The 25,536-nt window shown below is 38.7% G+C and overlaps 1 protein-coding gene across 9 annotated transcripts; it reads left to right on the top strand.

Moving 5' to 3' along the window:
* Nucleotides 1-7: 7 nt before the first annotated feature.
* Dnajb4 (DnaJ heat shock protein family (Hsp40) member B4) lies at nucleotides 8-25,015 on the top strand. Of its 9 annotated transcripts, XM_076933415.1 has the most exons (8): nucleotides 8-568; nucleotides 2,404-2,723; nucleotides 3,378-3,482; nucleotides 5,251-5,316; nucleotides 7,895-7,940; nucleotides 15,483-15,724; nucleotides 21,972-22,540; nucleotides 23,750-25,015. In XM_076933415.1, exons 6-8 carry the CDS (start codon nucleotides 15,514-15,516, stop codon nucleotides 23,981-23,983), a joined length of 1,014 nt encoding a protein of 337 aa, XP_076789530.1. In that variant the 5' UTR covers nucleotides 8-568; nucleotides 2,404-2,723; nucleotides 3,378-3,482; nucleotides 5,251-5,316; nucleotides 7,895-7,940; nucleotides 15,483-15,513; the 3' UTR covers nucleotides 23,984-25,015. The 9 variants fall into 9 exon arrangements, with proteins under 9 accessions (XP_076789530.1, XP_076789531.1, XP_076789532.1 ...); XM_076933416.1 differs by lacking the exon at nucleotides 2,404-2,723; XM_076933414.1 differs by lacking the exon at nucleotides 8-568 and having other exon boundaries at nucleotides 735-2,723.
* The last annotated feature ends 521 nt before the right edge of the window (nucleotides 25,016-25,536 follow it).

Below are 25,536 nucleotides of genomic sequence, written 5' to 3'. Positions count from 1 at the left end.
GAGACGGAAATCCCGCGATGTTTCCGAGCCGACACGCGGTTGGCGGCGTTGCTGCGAAGGGACGCCCGGCGGAGACTATCGCGAGACTTGACTAAGAGCCCACGATAGTACGGTTTATCCCGGCGCCTCCTCTCCGCGCGATTGCGGGCTATTGTTCCCTCGCCTCGGCGGGGTGAGGCTGTGGTGTCCCGGACGTTTGCAACCCGCGCTTGTAGAAAACTTAAGGCCGTCGCGGATCAGGGAGCTAGTGTCCTAACGTGTTTCCGTAGTGAGGGGCTTGACGTCGTCGGGCGTGGACGTCACGCAACAGTGTCCCGCGAGCGCGCGGCCGCAGAGCCCGAGGGCCGCGCGGGGCGACCGCGGCGACGCTGCGGAACCGTCTGCGGCCCGGCGGGAGCCCAGCATGCTCCGGGGCGCTGAGCTGCCGCCGCCTGTGACCTCCAGCCCGGCCGGTCACAAGCGGGGATGAACTCAGACCACCGGGCCCTTAGTTCTCGAGCAGACTATATGTAAAATAATGTGGGCGAGCGGATGGTGAAAATATGACCTCCCTTTGTCCCTTAAAAACGTGAGTGTTGCGAATTCAGTATTTAGACACCTAACGTTGTGTGTCTTTGGCCATGCCGTGTGCCCCATAGAATGAACATGTCGTGTTCTTGACACACACTGGCTTGACTTCGTCTTCTCCACCCCCCACGCCCCTGCAGGTAATCGGATAAATGGAATGTTCTGAATTTCCATTTCTGGACTAGATGGTTTGGGAGGCAGTTTCTAATATTTGCTATATATGCCAATAACCACATCTCTCCAGATCATCCCTGAGCGTGTTGTAGCCTAATGCTAGCAGTTACTACGGTGGATGAGGGTTCTTGGGCCCTATTCTGCTTACACTTAAGTGTGCCACAGTGACCCCTGCCCCCACTTTAGCTAAGAAAGAAAGTTAAAGTGGACTGTCCAACCTATGACATCCCGCCCCGAATCTGCCTAAGCAGCATTTTTCTTATCCCCAGTCTTAGAATGAGAGAGATATATGCCTCCGGCTTTGATAGCCAGAAGCTAGGAAACAAATGTGCCCGCTCGTTCAAGACCCACTATCAATTACCAAGTCAGGTGCTTGCAAATACAAACAGCATGATTTTCTTAAAACCCGCTCTGTCGTAGCCATTTTATAGCTCAGCTTGTCCTTTTTAACCTGCTCATAGGTACCTAGGAGTGTTTGTGGATTTCGAAAAACAGTAAAGGTATTGGGCTACAGATTTAATCATAGCAATATGTAGGAAAATAGCTAATGAGAGCATTTCAGTCGTATTTTGAGAAAGTTTGCCTAGCAAGTAGCATTTACTCATCAGTAATTGATGTTTTTATTTCATTAATTAGATTTGTATACTAATTAGATGTTCTGGTTGAAGTAATTCAGAGTTTTATTTACTCCTCTAACCATATTATCATTATTTAGGTTTTTTCTAAATATTGAAAGGACCTTGATTTCTAATTTTTTAAGACATTGTATGTAGTCCTGGAAGGGTGGGTGTTCTAGAATGGAATACATTGGACCCAGCTTAGACTAAGGCTAATCAACTTCAATGCTATTGAGACTTTGGACTGGATCATTGTTGGCTGTATGCTTTGCATGGTACAGTATTTCGCAGCATCTTTGGCTGCTACTTGCTCTCAGTGCCAATCCCATCTCTCCTAAGCACCACCAGTTGTGATAACTGAAAAGATCTTCAGGCACTGAGCTCACACCTTGAACTTCTTGACCCCTGTCCCTGCCTTTTCTCTGGCCATCAGGAAGACCTTATTGTCTCTTGCCAGTATATGTTCTAAGATCCAACACTTTAACCCTGCTGCTTCCAGCCCTGGCCCAAGTTACCATCACTGTAGTCCCAGACCAAAGGGGAGCACTTTAGTTTTGCTCCTCTATGTTTATATTTCACTTAAAAAAAAAAAAAAAAAAAAAAAAAGGTGAGGAATTTGTAGAGGGCTCATTGGTTAAAAGCACTGATGCTCTTCAGGGGACCAAGGTTCAGTTCCTACCACACACAGAGCACATACACATAAAAACAAAACGCTCTAACATAAAACAATCTTTCAAAAATTAAAATTAGCCAGGTGATGCTGGTTTGTGCCCTTTAATCCCTAGCTCAGGAGGCAGAGGCTGGTGAATCTCTTGAGTTCAAGGACAGCCTGTTCTACAGATGGAGTTCCAGGACAGCCAGGGCTACACAGAGAAACCCTGTCTGAAAAAAAATAAAATTAAGAAGGTTTGTACAGAACTATATATAAGGATTCAAAAGTAACATACTCAACGTAGAGAGAGAGGTATTGGTCAGGATTTGCTAGAGTCACAGAACTTATGAAATGTCTCTCTATATTGAGAGGATTTATTTTGATGACTTACAGTCTATAGTCCAACTCTCCAACAATGGTCAGCTGTAAATGGAAGTCCAAGAATCTAGTAGTTGCTCAGTCCCACAAGGTTCGTTTCAGCTGGTCTTCTGGAGAAGTAGAACCCAACAGATGTGCTAGCAAGTAAGTGCAAGCAGGGAAGGGTCTCCAGCAGAAAGTGTGGCCCAGATTAAAGGTATATACCACCAAGCCTGGATCTAGGACTTATTTTGTTTCAGGCTGAACTTGAACTCAGAAATCTCCTTCCCTCAGCCACTATGCCTCAAGATCTCCATGCCAAGATTCAGGTCAGAAACTTGAGATCTGGATCACAGGTGAGCCCTCCAATTCTGGATTGTAGTTCATTCCAGATATAGTCAAGTTAACAACCAGGAATAGCCATTACAGATACCATCGAATGACCATACTCTTACCTGCCTTTTTATAGCTCAAGTGTGTCGTCTTTCTGACTGTATTACAATTCATCTTTTCATGATTTCTTGGAGACAGATCTCACCTATACATTTCCAATTACACTTTAAAGCCTTTTACCTAGAAACATTTTATGTCATCAGGTATCTTCCTCTACTACAGTGATTTGTCCACTTTAATATCCAAGGTTTCTGTCCCTCAGTCTGTGTTGTTACTCTTTCCTCTACCTGGATGCCCTATAGCCCTTGACATGCTTGATTTGACTGCCTCATTCAGACCTCACCTCAGCTCCCATGAAGACCACTGTGATGACATCGTGCCCTTCAGCAACCACTAACTTATTACCATGCTCTATAGAGTTTATCTGTGTCCTGTGTTTATTTTCTTAGTTCCCTTCCATTAGAGTGTGAGCTGAAGAACAACGATTTTGCCCCATCAGTGTCAGTTCTTAACACTGTGTTGGCAGTCTAGTTATTTGTTGAGTAAATAAATGTTGAAAAACCCAAACTACATGTTAGTTCATTTTTTTCTTTTATCTTGAGCTACCTGTGTTTCAGATTTCTCATCTACATAGTGATCATAACCTGCCTTGCCATTCTCAGAAGAGACATTTCTGAACTCTTCAGGAACCATATAGTGCTGTGCAAATTGGAACCCCTAAAGTATGTTAATTTGTCTGGTATTCTTATGATCAGGAATTATAGTCTATGGATTGTAGTACACTTTAAATCACATGTTCAAGTAGTCTTGGTAAAAACTCAGGGTCCTTACAGATGGCTCATCAGGTAAGAGCTCTTGATGAATTAGTCTGAGGACTTAGTTTCAAATTCCCAGAATCCTTATAAAAAGTTGGGGACAGTTACTTGACAGGCCGCTAACACTATGTCTGGCAGGTGGCAGGGACAAGGTCACTAGGGCTTGCTGGCTACCCAGTTTAGCTGTAGATTGAGTGCCTGTCTCAAGAGTAAGGCAGAGCCTGATACAGCACATGACCTGAGGGCTTCTGGCCTCTGCATTTGTGCATTTATACACATGTGCACATATGCACATTTTAAATAAAAAGTTAATATAAATATTGGAACAGGGTAGAGAACAACATTTTAACCAGTGTCTGGGACTGGAGGTAGCCCAGCATACACATAGAGAAGCTAATTTTTCTTTTTCCTTGTTTGAGATAGGTTCTCACTATGGTAGCCCTGGCTTTCCTAGAATTCAATATATAGACCAGGCTAGCCTGAACTCAAAGGAATCCATCCTATGAAAGGTGTTTTCCTTGCCCCGTTAGCTCTGAATCACCAAACCATTTTTGAGGTAAAGCTACTTAATTCATGATTCACTATCTGCTTAAATAAACAAAAATTTTAAAATGCCAAAGAGCTTTTTCTCCCCAACCATGTTATAAATCAAAACCAGGCCTCCTATACAAGTAAGAGTCTCATCATTGAGCTATATCCTGATAAGGGAACCAAGTTTATAGTCTACCAGAACTATTATCAGCTTTGTAAGGTAGAACCATATTTCTTTTTTTCTTATTGCAAAAATATTTTAATACAATTATAGTACAATTATAAAGTCACATTTTTAATACATTGAATATGTTAAAAATATTAATAAAACAGGATATTCAAAATATTAATAAAACCTATCTGACATTTTCACACATGTATTTTGACCACATTTGCTTGGTGTTTACATATTTATTCAACATCTAGTATTTGAGCATTTAGTTCTTAAAGATGAGTTCTAGGTGTATTGCTAAGGAGGCAGAATATAATAAATTTGTTTTTTTATCTGTACTTTATAAGAAAATAGCTTTTCAAATGCCATAAAATTGAGCCCTAAAATGAACAGTTAAATAGTTTGAGAGGATTTTGAAATAATCATAAAACTAAAAAGGCCTGTTTTTCCAGAGGTTCATGCCTTAATATTAGGTACCAGTGGCTTCACATATTTAATGTGTAGAATCAAATCATCTTGTTTTTGTAATCAGGACCTCTACTTTTCCTTTATAACATTTTCTTCCTGGAAAAAGATCATTTGAAAACTGAAGATCTTTACCAGAAAAATCCTTAAGTAAAGATTGGTGGATATGAGATTTAAGACTCACTTGAGATAAAAGTTTTATTTTTAGTAGAAATTTTTTCATGATTTTTTTATTTATCACTGTGGTCATTTTGGAATTTGCCTTCTGATTCTCTCTATACTTTTGTATTGTGTTTTATTAGTTGGTGTTTTCATTTCATTTTGAAAATATATTTAAAGAGATGCAAATTTGAGAGAAAATGGAATTAAATTTTTTACACAAACATTTTGAAGTTACTGTTTTTCTGTGATTTATCATAGTCATTTCTAGTTGTAGCAACTAAGGATATAAATACTTCTTCAGAATCAAATGGAGTCTTTTTCTTCATTTTATTTCTTCTTTTTAAGACAGGACCTTGTGCGGCCCAGGTTGACCTTGAACTTGACATTGATTTGATGATTGACCTATAATAGGTATGCAGTAATTCTTCAATTTTTCAATCCCATAAAAGAGCTGGGCACTGGAGTTTGGGCATGCCCAGTAAACAATAAAAATGCCACCCTTGCAGAGATACTCTTAGTGCATAGATGTCAGTGCAATCATGAGTCACTCTGCCCATCCTGCATTTCTTTTCACCCAGTTATTTCTAGTAGTCTACTAGTCCTGTTCTGTAGTTCCTTAGAAAATGGATTGAATGATTGGGATAGGAAAAACCTAATGATCAGATAGGTCATCCATCTAGCAAACATTTTACTCCTAACATAAGTTACAGTACTTAGAATAACTAACTACATGAATGTTCCTGTCATCTCAATTCTTAGGTTCTGTTTTTAACCCTGAGTAAAAAGCTTAGTCCTGACCAAGTCACAAGTGGAGACTTCCTGTTAGATCAGATAGCACTGAGTGCACCCATCAGTGCTGGCCCCAACTCTACATTCTAAAGCTCTAGTTCTTTGTTTATGATTCTATTCTCTATAGAGTGTCAACTCTTAGGGCAGTGTTTCTGTTGTCAGTAGGGGCTTATTACCAGAACCACAGCATACATGCAATGAACTTGACTTTCCCTTCAAATGTCTTATTTTTAAATTTTCTTTGATTAGTAAGTTGTGCACACCTGTGTTAAACGCAGACCCTGACATCCGATACCCTTCCTAATGTCACATCTAGCTGGTTGGAAAATTGTGCAGAATCTATTTAAAATTTCCCCAGTCCTTATGGCATCCACATCTTACTGTAAGTCCTGGAGTTATCCATTTCTGTTCATTCATTCAGCAAAAGTTTATAGTGTGTTATGCAAAGGCCTTGTTCAGGTAGGGAAGGCAGGAGGGGGACTCTGGGAGATCACAATGTAGTGGAAAATGCATAGATTTATGTAGTGTGAGTAGATATCCAGTGACAAGTGTGGAGTAGGAGGAGCCTAGCCTCAGCCAGGGTCCACAGCAGCACAGTTCTCAGAGGCCAGTGCTCAAAGCAGAGATTAAGCTGTGTGGAGAGTTTCTGGAGTAAAAGACACACTTGCTTTATATGGAGCAAATATGTCAAAGGCATGCCATTTGGGGCAGGTGTTTCCAATAATGCTGTTGCTCTGAAGCCTCTTTTCTTTTCCTTTGTTTCCTTTCTTTTTTTGTGACCATAGTTCTTTATTGGTACATCATTATACAGTTAATCCTTGTTTCTTGACAATTCTGTATTTATGAATGTTCCTACTTCACAAAAGTTTTTATCTCCAGCTCAGTTTTCAAAATGATTTGGGGTCATTTGAAGATGCACACATGCAGAATAGCACACCAGCTTCAAGTTGAACAAGTAGGACTTTGCATTCTTTTAAAAAAAAAAAATGTATATACTTAATTTCTGGGTCTGCACACATAAGCCAGAGGTTAAAATGGGGTTTTTCTTTTCTTTCTCCTTTTTTTTTTTCCTTTTGTTTTTTCTTTCTTCCTTCCTTCCTTCCTTTCTTTCTTTCTTTCTTTCTTCCTTTCTTCCTTTCTTTCTTTCTTTCTTTTTAAATTTTGAGATAGGGCCTCCTACTGAACCTGGAGCTTGAAGCTTCGCTGTGTGCAGGGCAGAGCCAGTGAGCATGCAGGATCCGCCTGCGTCTGCTCCCTAGCACTGTCACTGCAGACATTCACAGCCTGGCCGCTTTGATGTGAGTGTGTGAGTGGGCTCAGGTCCTCAGACTTACACCACACTTGAGCCATTTCTGCCGTGTCAGGTCTTTTATATTCCCGTTTTAGCGATTTACTATAAGTAAATCCTTTTAGGTTTATTTAGTAGGCGTTCTTGTTGTTTTTGCACTTTTGTTGATTTTTTTAAAAAATCAATTTCAGCAATAAATGATCCCAAGCACAATGCTGAAGTGCTTGTGTTTCTAAGTACAAGAAGCTATGATATACCTAAAAGAGAAAATACGTGTTAGTTCATTCACGCATGAGTTAATACTGCTTTTGGCTATGAATTAGTATCAATAAATCAACAATATAAAATAGGAATCTGTAAGTATGAATACATATAAAAAAGAAGTTATGTGTTGGGGTGGTTGATGAAAACATGACCAGAGGCTAGCAGGAGCCTGTATTTCCCTTATGAATAATGATTCAGAATTTGCTAACTCAGCATCTGCCACAGTTATAGAAAGGAAATTTGATTTGAGGGAAATGGCCAGTCATTTATGGTCAGGATTGATGAGTTACATATAAATGATCAAACTGACCAAAGAAGTATGATTATGCAGCAGTCTTTCTTAACCATTTAGAATACTTACACTATCTTTTGAAAACAGGTAGCGTACACCCCAAGAATTCCCCCCTGGTAGGCTTGCCCAGGTTGAGAGTCAGTCTACGAATTTTATTTTTACCATTAGTCAAGAAAAAAAGATGTTGACTTTTACATTATGAGGGTTTATAGTATAAAGTATATTTTAAAGGAATTTTGCAAATAGCGGGGTTTTTTTGTTTAGTGCTTTTTAAAAGTTCTTTTATGAGGAGTATCTTATATATCATGGGAGTCAGCAAACATTTACCATTAATATCTAGTCTGTTCATATTTTAGGCATTATTGACCATCAACCCTGGATTTAACTTTCTACCACTATCTGGTAAGAGGAATGATAGACAGTAAGTCTCATATATTTACAGCGGAAACCTTGTGGGCCATTGGCTGTGTGCCTTCTATTCTGTTGATCCTTCACAAGGCAGACAATGATCTAATCCAGTGGGGTATCATAAGTATTGTATTGATATGCTTAGTCCAGTTAACAAAAAGACTGCATGTGTAATTTTTTTAGTATGTGCGTGTGCATATGTGTGCATGATGTTGGAGGTCAGAGAACAGCTCTGTGAGAGAACTTTGTTTCTCCATCATGTGAGTGCTGGGGATTGAACTCAGGTCATCAGGCTTGGTAGCAATTGACCTTTACTTACTGAGTCATCTTGGTTCAATAAAGACTGTATTTTTAAAACATTTATACCATTACTATTTCAGTTATCTTTGGCATCTTAATTTTTTTTAAATCTGTACCCTCTGTAGGCAAAAACAGTAGTTTGAGCTCATTGTATTTGGAACTAAGCAGGCAAACATCCAGTTTTATAGCAGTTGGTGGATACTATAGGATGGGTTTGCTCCCTTTCATAAATATAATACTTCTGATAGCTGCCAATAAGTCTTTGGTTAAATTATGGTTAAATCTCCTTAGTAGCATCAGTTTGATTATGTCTGAATAGGTATAATGTGATTTGTAGTAAAATTTGGTACTGATATAATGAAATCATTTTATAGCTGTAAATAGCGAAATAAACTGGGTAGTCAATTGGTCACAGTGTTGGCCCAGAGCCTCATGTTCACAAGGGGCAGCCCCATGTCTTCTACCTGCCTCTCCTTATGTGTCTACATAGTGCTGGTTGTCCTAGAACTTAGTATATAGATGATGCTGGCCTCAGACTCAGAGCTCCGGGATTAAAGGTTTGTGTCCCCACATCTGCCTACTCTAGTAGTTTTTAATCAGCCACTTAAAGCAATTTTATTTTTACCTTATTTTAAAAAGGCTTATCTTTAAAATTTTTAAATTTTACCTTATATATTTTTGAAGATAAGTAAATCAATCAGTTTAAGTATGTATATGTATATATACTTTAGGAATTGAGAACTTTAGGAATTACATACCTGTTTTGATAAAGTACTTAGACAAGCTAGACAGTAGTAGTCCCCAGAGAATCATATCTGGTAACCTTCTATCTCTGTTGACCTTTTGGGGTTGTTTTAGAAATGCTTTTTAGACAGTTAAAAATATTAATATTAATAAAACTTTTCTAAAAATCACTTTACTTTGCTAAGAAAACTAAAAAGTTTCACAGGTTTTAAAATTGTCCTGTAATATTTGAATGACCAAACAATGGAACAGAATTAGCCTTCTCCCTTTTCCAGCAATGAGGAGAGAAGGTAGAGCGTCTATGCTACACAGGCTACTTGGAGTATTCATTCATTCGTTCATTCACTTTATATCCATATGGCAGCCCCATCCTTCCTCTCCTCCCTGTCCTACTCTCACAAACCCCTTCTCCCATAACCCCGCTCCTCTTCCCCATGGGTACTTTCCTATCCTGGGCTATCAAGTCACAGCAGGACTAAGTACATCCTCTCCCACTGAGGCCCAACCAGAGGTCCAGCTAGGGGGCAGAGGATCCAGTGGTGGGCAGCAGAGGCCAAGACGGCCCCAACCCTAATTGTTAGGGACCCACATGAAGACCAAGCTGCTCATCTGCTTCAAATGTGTATGGGACCTAAGGCCAGCCCCTGCGTGCTCTTCGGTTGGTGGTTCAGTCTCGTGGGCCCAGGCTAGTTGACTCTGTAGGTCTTCTGTAAGTGTCCTTGACCCCTCCTGCTCGAGTACCACATTTCTTTGTAAAAAATTACATTTGTGTTTGTGTGCGCGTGTAGGTATACGTGTGCCACCGTGTATTTGTCAGAGAACAGCTTACAGAATTCGGTTCTCCTGTAATGTGGATCCTAGGGATTGAAGCAAGTTTTCAGGCTTGGCAGCAAGTTCTTGTACCCACAAAGTCAAAGTAGCTTTTAAAAGAAATAAGATTTATGTTTTATTTATTTGTGTGTGTTTGGGGGGATGCTACCTGTGTGCCTATTCCTGAAGAGACCAGAAGAGGATATCAGATCCCTTGATGCTATTGTTAAAGCTGGTTGTGAGCTGACTGATTTGAAAATCTCTTTAAAATTTTTTTCTTTAAAATAAAGCTGCAGTTAAAACCATGATAGAAGTTATTGACATTTTAGCCATTATGAAAATCTGAAGGGTTAGAAATTTGAAGTCTGGGTTCCAAACTTACAGTTCTCTTAGTGTTTACAAGCTTTTAAGGAAAGTATAATATATACAAGTAAGATATGATCACTTTTTTTTTTTTTTTTTCGAGACAGGGTTTCTCTGTATAGCACTGGCCGTTCTGGAACTCACTCTGTAGACCAGGCTGGCCTCGAACTCAGAAATCCGCCTGCCTCTGCCTCCCAAGTGCTGGGATGAAAGGCGTGCTCCACTACTGCCCGGCGGATATGATCATTATTAGATGACTAGTAGTTTGATTTCTTAGAATAATTTCGATACACCCAAAATAGGAAAGACAGTAGAACAGACACAGACTGCTGCTCTTTACTTGCTGTGCTAACACTGGAACAATGTTTATGTAAACGTTGTTATCACAGCTGTTGGGTCTCTTGGCTCCTGCCTGTAATTCTAACATTTGGGAGGCTGAAGCAGCAGGATTATGAGTTCACAGCCCACTTGCATTATATAGTGAAGACCCTGTTTCAAAATAAAAATAAAACAAAAAAACTTGCAAAAGAATGTCATAGCTCACTGTTAGACCATAATTAAAGAAAAGCTTTATGAACATTTCTCTCGCTTAAATACCGAATGTGTGCACATATAATATATGCATAGATATCAGAGAGCATACGAAAATATTTTCCAAATAGCAATTATATCATTGCTATTATTAGAAAGACTTAGAAGAGTTTCTTAGTGTAAGAAAGGTCATAAATTCAGACCTGAATTGTTAGGTCTGAAGGAACCTTGGCTTATGGCACACCACCGGGGTGTCTGAGTCCTTTGAGGTCAGTCTGAGAGTTGCTTACTTGTTTTGATAAGTGTTTTTTGCAAACTGAAATCCAGAGTAAATGGAGACTTTATCAGCAGACTTTCACTGATAGCAAAGTAGTTTGTCCAGATTAAAATAGTGTAAAATTTTTATGTATATGTCATACATTTCAGTGTATTTTTGTGGGTTTTCTGTTTTGTTTTATTTTGTTTTGTTTGTGAGAGAGCCCTTAAGACAGGATCTATCCACATAGCCCTGGATGTCCTGGAATTCACTGTGTAGACCAGGCTGGTTTCTAATTCTTAGAGATTCTCCTGCCTCTGCTGGAATTAAAGGTTTACACTACCACCCCTGGATTAATTATACTCTTTTAAATTTAACTCTAGAGCAGTTTACCTGTTTAAGTGGCAGAGCTGACATCAGAAACCAAGAGCATAAATAAATACACACATACCCATGTCTTTATCCTTGAGACATTTGTAGCTTTTTTGTTTTGCTTTGGTTTTTAGTTTTTGTTTGTTTGTTTGTTTGTTTTGAGATGGGGTTTCTTTATGCAACAACCTGGGCTGTCTTGGAACTCACTTTGTAGACCAGGCTGGCCTCTAATTCAGAGATCCACCTGCCTCTGCCTCTCAAGTGTTGGGAATCCAGAATCCAGGTTTGTAAATAGCATATATTAACAGGAATATTTGGAAAGAGCCAAACATAGCTTCGTTTGCATTTATGTGTGCGTGATTTTATAAATAAGATTATTACACATGATATGATTGTTTTCTGAAAGAAAGTTTTTGGATTTCATATAATAAAATCATTAAAAGTATCTGACACCTTTAATCTTCACAGTGTCAGTGATATTTAAATACAGTGCATAATATATTTAATCATCATGGCAGCCCTACAAAGTTGATATTAACCCCATTGACAGATAAAGAAACAAAGAGACATAGAGTTTAGATCCCAGGCCACACAACTGAAGGGTGCCATTACCAGATTTCTAACCCAGAAAGGCTTGTGTCTTAGGGTTTTACTGTTGTGAACTGACATCATGACCAAGGCAACTCTTATAAGGCCAGCTTTTAATTGGGGCTGGCTTACAGGTTCAGAGGTTCATTCCATTATCATCAAGGTGGGAGCATGGCAGCATCCAGGCAGGCATGGAGCAGGAGGAGCTGGGAATTCTACATCTGAAGGCTGCTAACAGAAGACTGTTAGGCAGCTAGGGTGAGGGTCTTAAGCCCACGCCCACAGTGACACACCTACTCCAACAAGGCCACACCTCCTAGTAGTGCCTTTCCTAGGACCAATCGTATACAACCATCACAACTTGACTCTAGAGTCTGCTTTTAACAAGTACTTAAATGATTGTTTAAATGTTCCTTAGTCCCACAGTAAATTTCCTTTCTTCCTCTTCCTTTCAGTCCCCTGGGAATTAAACCCAGTGTCTGATACAAGACATGCATATTACCACTCAGTGAAAGCTACACTTTTGTCTACCCCTGGAGCTGGAGAGATGACTCAGCAGTTAAGAACACTTTTTTACCAGAGGTCCTGAGTTCAATTCTCAGCAACCACATGGTGGCTCACAACCCTCTTACAGTATTTGAGATGATCTTAATCAATCAGTTAAGACAGGGTCTCTCTCCTGTAGCCTATGCTGGCCTAAAACTTGCCGTTCTTCTGATTCAACTTCTCAGTGACCTCATTTTCAACTTGACCTTTTCTGAGTAGTCCTAGGAGTCAGCCATGTCTCTGTCCTCGTCACAGGACATCAAGGACAGGGTTTTCTTGCACAGCTCAGGCTGGCCCTGAGCTCGCTCACTGTGTGCAGGCTTTACACTGACCTTTATCTGCCTCAGTCCTTGAGTGCTGAGATTCTGGGATTAACTACCAAAACAGCTAAGTTTTTTTTTTTTTTTAATGTAGAAATGAGAACCAAATTAGAAAAAGATGGAGTCAGTTAAATGGTGTGTTCTACTTCTAGGTATTGGGGTTTAAGTGCTATCTTCTGTACAAATCATTTTTGTGTAGGTTTTAAAGCATAGTATCCCAAGTAAGAAAGTTTGATTAAAGTGCTAGGAGCAAAATAAATGACTTTCAAATTTTTAATTTCCCCTGGCATATGTGTCATTAAGATAAAGTAGCATTTCACTTTAACATACTATTGTGCATGAAAACTTTGTTGCTGTTAACATTGATAAAATAATCATATTTAAGCTTTTTGATATACATGAAAAAATAAATTCATGAGTCCTGAACTATTGCATAATACAGCAGACTAGATACTTGTAATAAAAAGAGGAGAATTATAGCTCCATGGCATCTTGCCAGTAAATAGCAAAATACAATTTCAAATTGCAATTAAATTTACTAATTGTAGTTTCTCTTCTCTTCATAATCTCTCTCATATCTACACCCCCAAACCTTTATCAGCAGGTAGATATTTATAATGTAATGGTATGAACTTTCAAAGTAGCAGTCTTGTGGTGACTTTTGATGTTTAACTTCTCCTATGTTCTTTGGAACATGGAATTTGAAAAAAAATGTTTTGATATTTATTGATAGACTAAAGAACATGAAACTAGCTCACTAAGCTGTGTAGCTGTAGAAGGCAAAGAGTGAGAGATTCCCAGTTGTAGGAGGGAGTTGAGAAAAGCCTTCAGAAGTGCCTTGTCATCAAGAGCTGGGATGCAGAGGGCAGTTCGTTCCTTGCGGCCATAGAGTTTTCAGTGTATTGTCAGCAAGTATGGCCATTGCCTTTGCCTTTTATCGGCAATGCCCCCGTCCCTAAGTTTCCAGACACTGAGGGCTTTTAAATACAATACGGACTGAGTACATTTCTTTGGACATGGTCTTAGTAATCCATCTTTGCAATATCATATCAAAAATGGTGGCTGGACATCAGTGGTGGAGTGAAGTAACTGACTAGTAATTGTGTTCAAAGCTTTGAGTTTCAGTACTCACCTAGAAATGGGAACATTTTTGAAATAAGATTTGTGTCTTAATCCGAGTTTCTATTCCTGCACAAACATCATGACCAAGAAGCAAGTTGGGGAAGAAAGGGTTTATTCAACTTACACTTCCACATCGCTGTTCATCACCAAAGGAAGTCAGGACTGGAACTCACACAGGGCAGGAAACAGGAGCTGATACAGAGGCCGTGGAGGGATGTTACTTACTGGCTTGCTTCCCCTGGCTTGCTCAGCTTGCTTTCTTATAGAACCCAGGACTACCAGCCCAGGGATGGTACCACCTATAATGGGCCCTTCCACCCTTGATCACTAATTGAGAGAATGCCTTACAGCTGGATCTCATGGAGGCATTTCCTCAAAGGATGGTCCTTTCTCTGTAATAACTCCAGCTTGTGTCAAGTTGACACACAAAACCAGCCAGTACAGATTGAAAACCCACATAAGAGATAAAAGATGAGTTATTTACATTCAAAATATTTCTCATTTATTCAAGGTACATTTTATAAGAAAGCATCAAATAGCATATAAATGTAAAAGTGATTAAAACTATTAATTTAAAAAATTACAACAAATAGCAACTTATATTTTTTTAAGGGATTAAAAGGAAATACACTAATAGTACAAGGGAATAGTAAAAAGATAGGGAGAATTCCACCCCATGTAAATACTTAAAATTAGGGGAAATGTGTTTTGAAACTAGTTGTTAACTAACTGCCTCTCTTAGTGTAAGGAGATCCTAAGTTGGTCCAGGGTGACACTTACACTCAGGTGAGCATGTTGAGATCTGATCCTTTCTCCCTCCATTCCCTGCAGTATGAAGACCCCCTCAGAATTGGGCCTTCTGCTTCACTGTAGTGATGAACATAGGCAATCCTGCTTTTCAGTGTTAGAATGGCCTTTTTACTATGTGACATTTTATACAATGACTCCCTCACTTTTCAGATCAATAGACCCCAGGAATTTTGAAAATGACCCAAATTATTTGAAGATTTTAAATGCAAACACCTCATATTTTAATTCTGCACATTTTACAGCTAGGTTACTTGAAGTTAGAATACCTACTGTAAGTTCAAGGCTTTTCTTTCTGTATAATCAGGTTAACACAGGATGCCTAATGGCTATAATTATTTCTGTTGCCTTTCTACCTCTAATGAGTAAATGTATATGTAGTTATGGCATTCTGTGCTGGTTTGCTAAATCCACAGGATATAAAGGGTACAGCCAGAAAGAAGGAGAGGGAATAGTTAACCGCGGAGGAGGAGAGACACAGCTCAGTACTTTGCCTAGAGGCCGCTGGGAAAGTGACGTCCTGTAGCGTTTGCTGTTCTAGAAAGTACAGAGACACGTAGTTGAAGTGGGAGGGTCTAGCCGAGGCCGTCTCCCTGTGGTGTATATTTATCTGTAAGTGAGCTGCTGGGGAAGGCATTAAATAGAGACGCTGCCTGCTACCTCTGGACAGCTGAGCCGAATCGCCCATTTGCTTTAACTTGTAAGATACCCAGCTTGCTTTATTTTCTCAGAATCATTGTGTTGCTAAGCCTGGGGACGCTGTTTTCTTTTACAAAGGGAGATCTAAGTTCATTTCAAGGCATTCGAAATGGGGAAAGACTATTATCACATTTTGGGAATTGAAAAAGGAGCTACAGATGAAGATATTAAAAAGGCTTACCGAAAACAAGCCCTCAAATTTCATCCGGACAAGAACAAATCTCCTCAAGCAGAGGAAAAATTTAAAGAGGTCGCAGAAGCTTATGAAGTACTGAGTGATCCTAAAAAGAGAGAAATATATGATCAGTTTGGCGAAGAAGGTAAGCTGCCTATTTCTGTTCCTTTGGCTCTCTGTGAATCTTACCTTTTTTCTTCTCAGCTTTCTGGTTATTATTAAATTAGACCACCAGACATACTAAAATAAAAAGAAAAATAACAGGTTAAAAATAAAGTCTAATCCTTGATTATTTGAATGAGCTATGAATGAAATGTCATGTTTGTCTTTGTGGGCTTTTCTTAGAATATTGTATTATTCATATTCTTCTGTTAGACTTAAGGTTTTAGCATTTTATATTTTAAAAGAAACCGTAAATTCCCATGCCTGTAAATGAATTGTTTAAAAGTCTTATGCAACCTGTTTTGTTTTTAATGATTTTTCTGCCAGAATTAATAGACTCTTCAGTTATTTTAAATCTTAAGATTGGCAATTCAAATTCTGAGCCATTTATATTTATTTAGAAAAACAAGAAGTTTTTTTACCCTTTTAGAGCGACGCTAGTTGAAACTGAACGAGACGGAGTGGTGTGTCGTAGAAGCAGAAGGCACAGGCATTTAGCTTCTAGTTGGTTTGGCAACCTGCCTAGAGAGGAAAGAATTTCCCTGATGTCATAAAATACCAGAACAAGTTTTTAGCTTAATTGTAAATAGTTACTATTATGCCAACACCCCCCCCCCTTTCTCTCCCCCCCCCCCCCCACCTAAAATGGCCACCTAGTTGGAGCAATGACTGATTTTGTTTTAGTTAACTATTTCTTTTGGAAATTTTGCTATCTGGGTGAAGAGGAAGCATGATAGACAGCTCCCCTTTTCACTCAGCCTTATGTTTTTTCTTGCCTTCTGAGATCAGAACTCAGTGAGCACAGTAGCCTTTGAGAATCTCCTTATACCATTCTGAATCTGAACCCAGGTTTGTCTAGCGTCTCCATAAATGTCTGTAAATGTGGCCATAAAGTAGGAGTTTGAAATTGTCAGTCAGCAGCAGAGATAACCATGCGTTAGTTCATATGAGTTCTGGGGTTAAAAAACAGATACTAAAGTCCTTCTGCATTACTCTTCGCCTAATGTCTTTTACGTCACGATGGCTATGGAAACATACTGCTTTCTCTTTGTTTATGGCATTCAAACACCAGATCTCCCTAATTAGAAGTCCTTCAAACAGGGCCACGCAGTGACTACTCACTTTGACAACCCAGAGCAGTGGTGGGTTCTTTTCCTCCTGCTGTGGTTTTGGGTCAGGGTCCCAAGCATGAACATCTATGCTGCTGCCTTGGCTGTAGTGTCAAGTTCTTAAAAAGTGAGTAATTACGAAAAGCAAGATGTAGACAGTTCAGTCTCTGGGCCCTGTGGCCACATTGCTGAGAATGCCATGGTGTGACCTCTCAGGAGCGACCAGGCTCTTGAGACGTTGCCAGGACTCTGGCCCCTCTTGAGAAGGTGGAGTGGCGTGTGAGTTCCCAGAAAGCCGCTGTGTAAAGGCAGGTCATGTGGATCCATCGTACAGACTGCTCGAGTGCACCTCTGTTGTGTTAAGCCATAGGATTCAGGCTCATTAAACGTGTTTGACTTTAGAGTTTTCAAGCATACCAGATGGTATACTTAGTTCTTTAAGTTTTTCTCTTGGCAGTGCTTTTCTTGAGTAATTCCACCCACTCCACTCCCCAAATTACTTTGATTTTTTTTTTTTTTTACTGATCATTACCAGTGACTTAAATTTTCAAAAACTAAATCACAATTATCTATATACCCGGTGTTTTTTTTGTTTTTTTTTTTTTTTTTTTTTTTTTTTTTTTTTTTTTTTTTTTTATTCTTCGTGTTCTTAGCCCAGATAAGTGCTTTAAGCAATAAAAGAAGCACGAGGCAGGTTTGGTTCCTTAAAGTGTTGAAATGTATTATTCAGTAATATTCTGTAGTTACTAGCTACCTGAAAATACAGGAGAGTGAAGATTACTGAGCTTTTCTGGTTTTTTGTTTGTTTGTTGTTTACTCTTTGGTAGGCTAGCACAGAGTGGCTGTAAAGCTCTTTAGGGTCAGGAGGAGTGTAGCTCAGTGTTACAGCACTAGCTAATCATGTGGAACCACTGCTGTCAATACTCCCCCCTCCCCCCAATCTCTTGTAAGTACTCTGAGAATATGAGGATGCTTTCGTCCTTTCTCTCTTTCCTATATTCCTGGGTCTGTAGGCGTCTACAGTAGTAACAAAAATCTAGACTGGCCATATCTAGGAATTAAGAGAACCATTAATATTGTTTATTCGTGTTGTGAAATTCTTTTAACATCTGAAATTTAAAATGCTTGGTTTTTTAAAAAGTGAATAAAATAGCTTTTAAAGTTACTATATTTTCTAGTAGTTTTATTCCTGGGAATCTATAAAAAGAAAACAAGACAAAACATTTGCACACACAAAGACATGTACCTGATTGTTCACAGTAAGACAAGGTTCCTGCATCCAAACAATCCAGACGTCACATGGTTTAGGAAGTGGATCAACAAGGAGTATATGCTGGAATGGAGTACTCTGTAGCAATTAAAAGGACCCACTTAATGAAATATGTCACAACTGGATGAACCTGGAAAAATAAGCTGGATGAAAGACTCTAGATACAAAAGACAGTATATATTATGTAATTCAATTCGTGAACTACCTGGAAAAGACAACTTTAAAGAGATAGCTGAGCTAGCTTGCCGAGGACCAGAGGTGGGAATATAGGAATAAGCAGGAAATAAAAATAGAGACCTCTTGAAAGTGGTGCAAATATCCCACAAATGGATTGTGGTGACAGTAAATTTATTACAGCTGAACTGTATACAAATTAATTTTGTATTGTAATCTACATATTAAATAATAAGTCAGTTTACTCCATAGCTGAAATATTTGAAAACAATAATGGAACTACAGAAATCTATAATTGGGTTTTGAATTATTCTCTGCCCTAAACTTTTAGGCTTGGTTAAGTGGATATGAACAGAGGTTTGTATTAAACAATTAAATTATTTTTCTCTATAGTGCCAGAGAGACGGCTCAATGGGTAAAGGTGCTTGTGGACCTTAGTTCAGTCCCTGGGACCCTTATGGAGGGCAGAGGGACCTTAGTCCTGACGGCTGTCCTCTGACCTCCATGAACATATCATGGCACACACATGCCACCGATAGACCAACTGACCATAAGTAAATGCATTCTAAAATATAAAAGTTAAAAATTTCCCCACAGGACACCTTTAGAGGTCTAAAGGTTTTCTAGCCTTCATTTTCTTCCTTCTTTGTTGATTATTTCTTATTCAGTAATCTCTGGATGCTGACAGTAGCTGATGTATTCCAACTTAAGTATTCAGTGCGGCCTTCATCTAGTTCACCGTTCTCTTCCATGCATTAGTCAGCTGGATCTCTTTGTTTTCTGGGTCCTTCTTGTGAGTGAACCTGTTTAAAGGTCCTTGTTCTGTAACTCTGGAGTCTTGCTACAAGACAAACACTGCTATGCACTAGGCCTCCTTAAAGTAGGAGTTGGTAGTAGGGTCCATGGCTCTTTCTTTGTAATTCTAATTCTTCTCTAGTGTTTCTTCTTTTCATATTTTTTTTGTCAGATTAACAAAGAGACATCATTGCTATGGGTAGTTTCCCAGAGATCTATTTGTTTTTGCATATTAAATTGGTTAGTTGATTAAAAGCTCAGGCAGAGCTTTTAATTTTTGTGGAATATAGAGTCTGTTCCCTGACTAGACAGTGTCCAGAAAAGGTTGTAAAGAGCAGAGAGAATCCAGCTGTATGTTGACAGTTTCCGTTGGGAGTTGTGGTGTGCAGGATTAAGGTTAACTATCTGGCTGATGGCATGCTTGGTAGAGTTCAAGTGTTAAGCAGTGCAGGAGACAGCAGGCAGTTCATGTCATATTACAGCGGCATCTTGGTATGATTTCCCATTATTACTGTGGCTTCCTTCTTTATCTGGACTCCATAGTTGGCCGTTTGATGTCTAGGAAACTCAAGGCCACACTTTTGTCAGCTCTGATGAGTAAGTCACTTCAGGCTGCATGTAAATTTTCTCACAGACTATAATACTGACTGAATTACCATTTTTGGGAGCAAGGGAAGAGGTTTTAGGGAAAAGCCAAACCTATGATGTAATACTGAAAATGTTATTCTTTCTTTTCTGTTATGTGTCCAAAGCATTTAGATTTTTGCCTTTTAGAGAGCTAAGAATAGGCAAGCTCACTTACCAAGTTAATTAACTGGTAAGCTATTATACTTTATGAAACCTGTGGGAAGAGGGATACAATTCTTGAAATAATTTAAGTATTCATCTAGTTACCTTGTGATGACTTTGAGGCCTATACTTAATCTATCATGTAAGAAAATCTGTCATTAGCTTTTCACATTTGGAGTTACAGTCATACTAACAAAGTTATAAAAGGAAGACTGGCTGAGCCACATAGTAACTTTTGTTTATCCTTCTCAGACTTGTCATTCCATTTCTACAGTAAATACCCCAGCTAACCCTGCCATGTGTGCGTGTGAGTGTACGTGTCTGTGTGCATGCATGTGTGCATGTACAGTCCTCTGATGAGAACTCTGATTAGGTCTTTCCTGGTCCTTTAGATTTCTGTTCATGGATAAAGGTAAAAATTTAGATGTTAGTTGAGACGGTTGGATGAGATAGCGTGCGCTTGCGTGCGTGTACAAACACATATATCCTTTAATAATAGAAACCAACTATACAGTAAGAGATGAAAATTAAGCCTCCTTGACATTGTAATGATTAGCTCACATATGTATGTTATTTTGCTTTTTCTTTGTATTCTTTAGCTGATTTTCAAAGCAATTATTTTAGTTTCAGTTCAGGACACCTTTAAGAATTAGCTGATTTTCTCCATTCAGTAGCCTGGAGTATCTTGTCATTTTCAACAGTATATCTATGAGCAAGAGGAACATAGGGAGATAAGTTTAATATAAGAATTCATAGTTCTATAATCTTAATTTTCCTCCTTCCTTTTTTGGTTAGGGATCCTTCTAGGTTCCTCCAGAAGCTTCACTAGAATGATAGAAATCTTTGCCATGATTGGCCTCCTAAAACATCAGTATATTGTTTTATGGGCTTTAGTTGAATCTTTCTTTGGTATGTGATAGAAAATACTATTTTAAATATAATCTTTGTCAGCCATATGTTACTTTGCTGAACCTCTGTGCAAAAGGTCATATATGGTACTGCTGTCTGAAGCAGGTTGTCAGACAGAAATAACTAGTCCATTTTACATGTTAAAAAAAACCTGATTTTTAAAATTTCAGTCCTGTTTTTAAATGCTTTGAGTCAGGATGTGATAAAGTAGACATAAAAAGTCTTGCTATCTAAGATGATAATAATCTAGTGTCTACAAAAAAACAATTTTTGGGTTGGAGAGATGGCTCAGCAGTTAAGAGCACTGACTACTCTTCCAGAGGTCCTGAGTTCAATTCTCAGCAACCACATGGTGGCTCACAACCATCTGTAATGGGATTTGATGCCCTCTTCTGGTGTGTCAGTGACAGTGTGCTGAAATACATTAAATAAATAAATAAATAAATAAATAAGTCATCTTTTAAAAATGAAATCAGTTTTCATATTGTCTGTTTTATTATATTTTTCCCATGCTCCTATAAAAAGAGTTCTATTTCAGTTATTAAACAGTAAAGACCTAGGACCTGGAGAGATGGCTGGGTCCCGGCTGCTCTCTCCACGTGCTGCAGCTCATTTCCAGCACCTGTATCAGGAGGCTCCCACATCTGTAACTAACTCCAGGGGATTTGATGCTTCTGACCTTCACAGGCACCTGCACATGTGCACGTACTCATATGCACACACACATGCCTACACATGATTAAAATAATGAAAATCTTTAAAACAACAGTGAAAGACGTGCAATAAAGCTACCAGCATGAACTATATTAACTGTGGCTACTGTACTTATTATAATGGTACTTAGGATTTAGATTTTTTTTTTGTCGATTACTAGAGTCTTTCTAACTGACATCTTTAAAACTCTTATATTTGTAATACTTACGTATGCTAAAACAGTTTTTGAGGTAAGAGAGTCTCCGTTTCCTTTTATTTTTCATATTTATTGTGAAACAAAGATTCAAGAAGAAATTATTAAAGCAAAGAATTTGGAGAAATGATCTAAAAGCTAAAACTTTAACATAGGATGGCTCTTCAGAAATCATTCTGTTTAATTGTAATGATGTGTTTATTAGCAGTACAGTCTGTAATTGGTCAGCTGTCTAGAGCTCCGGCCTTTTTCCTAACCATGCTCCTCTCTTCCCCAGGCTTGAAGGGAGGAGCTGGAGGCACTGATGGACAAGGAGGTACCTTCAGGTACACGTTCCATGGAGATCCTCATGCCACATTTGCAGCCTTTTTCGGAGGTTCCAACCCCTTTGAAATTTTCTTTGGAAGACGGATGGGTGGAGGTCGGGATTCTGAAGAAATGGAAATTGATGGAGACCCCTTCAGTGCCTTTGGATTCAGCATGAATGGATACCCAAGAGACAGGAACTCGGTGGGACCCTCCCGTCTCAAACAAGACCCTCCCATCATTCATGAACTTAAAGTCTCACTTGAAGAAATCTATAGTGGCTGCACGAAACGGATGAAGATTTCTCGAAAAAGATTAAACCCTGATGGAAGGAGTTACAGATCTGAGGACAAAATTCTCACCATTGAGATCAAGAAGGGGTGGAAGGAAGGCACCAAAATCACTTTTCCTCGCGAAGGCGATGAAACACCAAATAGTATCCCAGCAGACATTGTTTTTGTTATTAAAGACAAAGAACATCCCAAATTTAAAAGAGATGGATCAAATATAGTTTATACTGCTAAAATTAGCTTACGGGAGGTAAGTTAGTAAGACCTACGATTCTAAGACCACAGAGATGAGTGCTGCTGATTAATCTCGGGGAGCGGTCTGGGCAGGAGCTGGCGCTTATCCAGGGATCTGCATATTTTATTTCTTAATAACACTCTAGAAAGTGCTTCTATTACATCTCTCCTATGGGTGACATCATAGTTTCTAAATTTAGTTACTAATATTAACCATTTAAATGTCAGTTTTTAAGTGCATCTTGATTAGATACTTTATGTCCAGTGTTGGGTTAACTCTGGTTTTAGGTTGTGGTTTGTGAGATCTGCATTGGTAACCCACCACTTTAGTCCATTAATACATTTGTTCTACAGTGATTGGTTTGGAGTAAAATTTATATAACAAGTATATAATTACATTGTGCATAAGACCACCCCTTAATATAGTCCTTGAGTCCTTATTTGCACTACTTCTCATGTCCCTGTTTAAATCCTTAAATAGCTCTTATATCCCTACCATATATTCCAAACTAGTATAAAAGATAAAAATCTGGCTTCTACCCCCAAATACATTTTCTTTTCCCTGAATTTGCTGTTATTACTTTGTTTAGTTTCTCTGTGTCAGAGCTGCAATGTGTGATCTATATCCCAGTGCCTGCTCCAGTGTAGCCCTTGTTTGGTTTAGATACTTCATAGTCCCAGATGATGAGGATGACCTGTGGGTCCTTTCTGTCACAAGGGACCTTTGTCCACTTCCACATCCATGCTCTACTCTGCTTGAATGACTAATTTCTATGTCTATTTCTGAGTTCCTTGTGCATTTTGAAGGAGAAGTCTTGGCTCATGGTCCCTGTGTGGTTCAACAGGAACTGTATGGCATCTAGTAGACACCCCAAGGTCTTCTGGAAAATGGGTCTTGCTCCTGTTTAGTTCAGTTCTAAAGTTCTCCCATTTCTCCTGTTCAGTTTTCTGCACCTTGACTATTGATAGCTTCAAACTGTTCACGTCCTAAGTCAGTATGGAAGACATCTTTGTCTTTCTTTCTTCTCTGTCCACTCTTGTCTGTCTTTGATTATGCTTCTCTTGAACAGATTTTTTACAATAGGAAAAAGGTTTAATAACTATTGTAATCCTTTTGGAAGTTAAAATTTTACCTTCATGGTATTACCCTTTACTACCTAGCACAATCTTATATTCTTTAATTTGGAAGTTTATTAATAACTTCATCTTATTTGGTCCACTTTAGGCATTGTGTGGTTGCTCAATTAATGTGCCAACAATGGATGGAAGAAACATACCTATGTCAGTCACTGATATTGTGAAACCTGGGATGAGGAGAAGAATTATTGGATATGGGCTACCATTTCCAAAGAACCCTGACCAACGTGGCGACCTACTAATAGAATTTGACGTGTCCTTCCCAGATGTCATATCTGCATCGTCCAAAGAGATCCTTAGGAAGCATCTCCCTGCCTCATAGAATGAGAAGAACCTCGCTATCCATATTTTGATAAGACACTGAAAATATAAAAGTACTGGCAGTTGACTGATGTGAATTCTGTATAAAGATGTGTAAACTCTTCCGAGGGCTCATTAAATTGCATGAATAGAGACGGTTCAAATAGGCAAAGTGGATTTTTACAGTAGAGATGAAAAGTCATTCGCTGTATTGTATTTCATTTCTCCCAAATCAGAAATTTTTAGTATTTCATTTATAAGTAAAAGTTGGTTTGTGGTCTATAGATACACTTCTAGTAAAGTATTAGATCATCCAAGTACCTGTGTGTGTGTGTGTGTGTGTGTGTGTGTGTGTCTTTAAATGATCAGTGTGATAGGCTCCCTTAATAGAAATTAAAATTCTTAACTGTATATGTAATATGTGGAGGAGAATAAAAGCCAAAGTCATACATAAATGCAGTCTAGGTCACATTCAGAGATGCTGTGTTGGGCTGGTACCAGAATGCATTGCTACATATGCTTTACCATGATGACTTCTCAAGTATTCTGTAACATTTCTTAAGAGCATGATTGTAATGTTCTTAAAGCAGACCTCTTCATCAAAAGAAAAGGAATGACATTTTATCTCCTGTGGAAATCCCAATAGTCTGAGTTACTGATATTTTAGAAACATCATTTTTAAATGTCCACATGTAATTTTATGCAAGTTGACTATATATCTTGACCTTAGTAAGCTCATTTTGTGATTCATTAGTTTAAGATACTTGTTTACTAACATTTGTTTTTAGAGAAAATACTGTTACTTGGCATTAATTTTCCATTTACAGTGTTCTATACGTTCCTCATGCTATATACCTTAGATAATTTCCCTAAAGAACAGTGATCTACTACCACTGTGGTGTTAAACCAAAATCTGGACATAACGGACACTACCATTGCTTTTGGGTAATGTTGCTATTAGCTGTCATCATATAAATATCTTACTTTTTCATGTGTATAGCTTGCATTTCTTAGGTGTTTTAATTTTTTAAATATATTTACATTTAAAAAATTACTCTGTCTTCTGTTTTATGTCTATCAAAAGTGATGTTACAAAATTTTCTGTAAAACTGTTTTCAGAATATCTGTACATAAATATATGGTATACTGGGCTGTATAAACTTTTTAATAGAATGTGAAGTGATTTAGAAATCAGTGTAAGTTGTAAGCATATACCTCATGGTTTGGTTGAAATTGCACACTTAACAAGCCTCCAACTATGGAGCTGTGCCCAGCCTCTCTTTCCCTTTGTAGTGTAGTTTTGGATTTAGTGTGTTCGTGGACTTGTGCAGTGACCACCACTGTCCCATTCCCATGAACAGCTTCTGTGGCACTTCCTTCTCCCCCTTCAGCCCCTGAAGCACTGATGTGCGTTTCATGATGGAGGTTTCATATGATGGATTCTATCATATAGTTGAATCAGTCAACATGTGGCTCCTCTATTTGATGTCATTCACCTAGCACAACATTGTTGTCCAGGTCCAGTGTGGCCTCATTAGTAGCCTTATCCTCTTGCGGCAGAGCATGTACTTGGGT

Source organism: Arvicanthis niloticus, chromosome 4 (assembly GCF_011762505.2).
Source record: "Arvicanthis niloticus isolate mArvNil1 chromosome 4, mArvNil1.pat.X, whole genome shotgun sequence".
Taxonomy (NCBI): Eukaryota; Metazoa; Chordata; class Mammalia; order Rodentia; family Muridae; genus Arvicanthis; species Arvicanthis niloticus.
This window is presented reverse-complemented; position numbering and strand designations above follow the sequence as displayed.

What these genes read in the sequence shown, in the direction of transcription:
- Dnajb4 (XM_034499965.2), top strand. Translation starts at nt 15,514, where the DNA reads ATGGGGAAAGACTATTATCACATTTTGGGAATTGAAAAAGGAGCTACA. An exon ending in TGATCAGTTTGGCGAAGAAG is followed by an intron (nt 15,725 to 21,971) that starts GTAAGCTGCCTA and finishes TCTCTTCCCCAG; the next exon opens with GCTTGAAGGGAGGAGCTGGA. An exon ending in CTAAAATTAGCTTACGGGAG is followed by an intron (nt 22,541 to 23,749) that starts GTAAGTTAGTAA and finishes GGTCCACTTTAG; the next exon opens with GCATTGTGTGGTTGCTCAAT.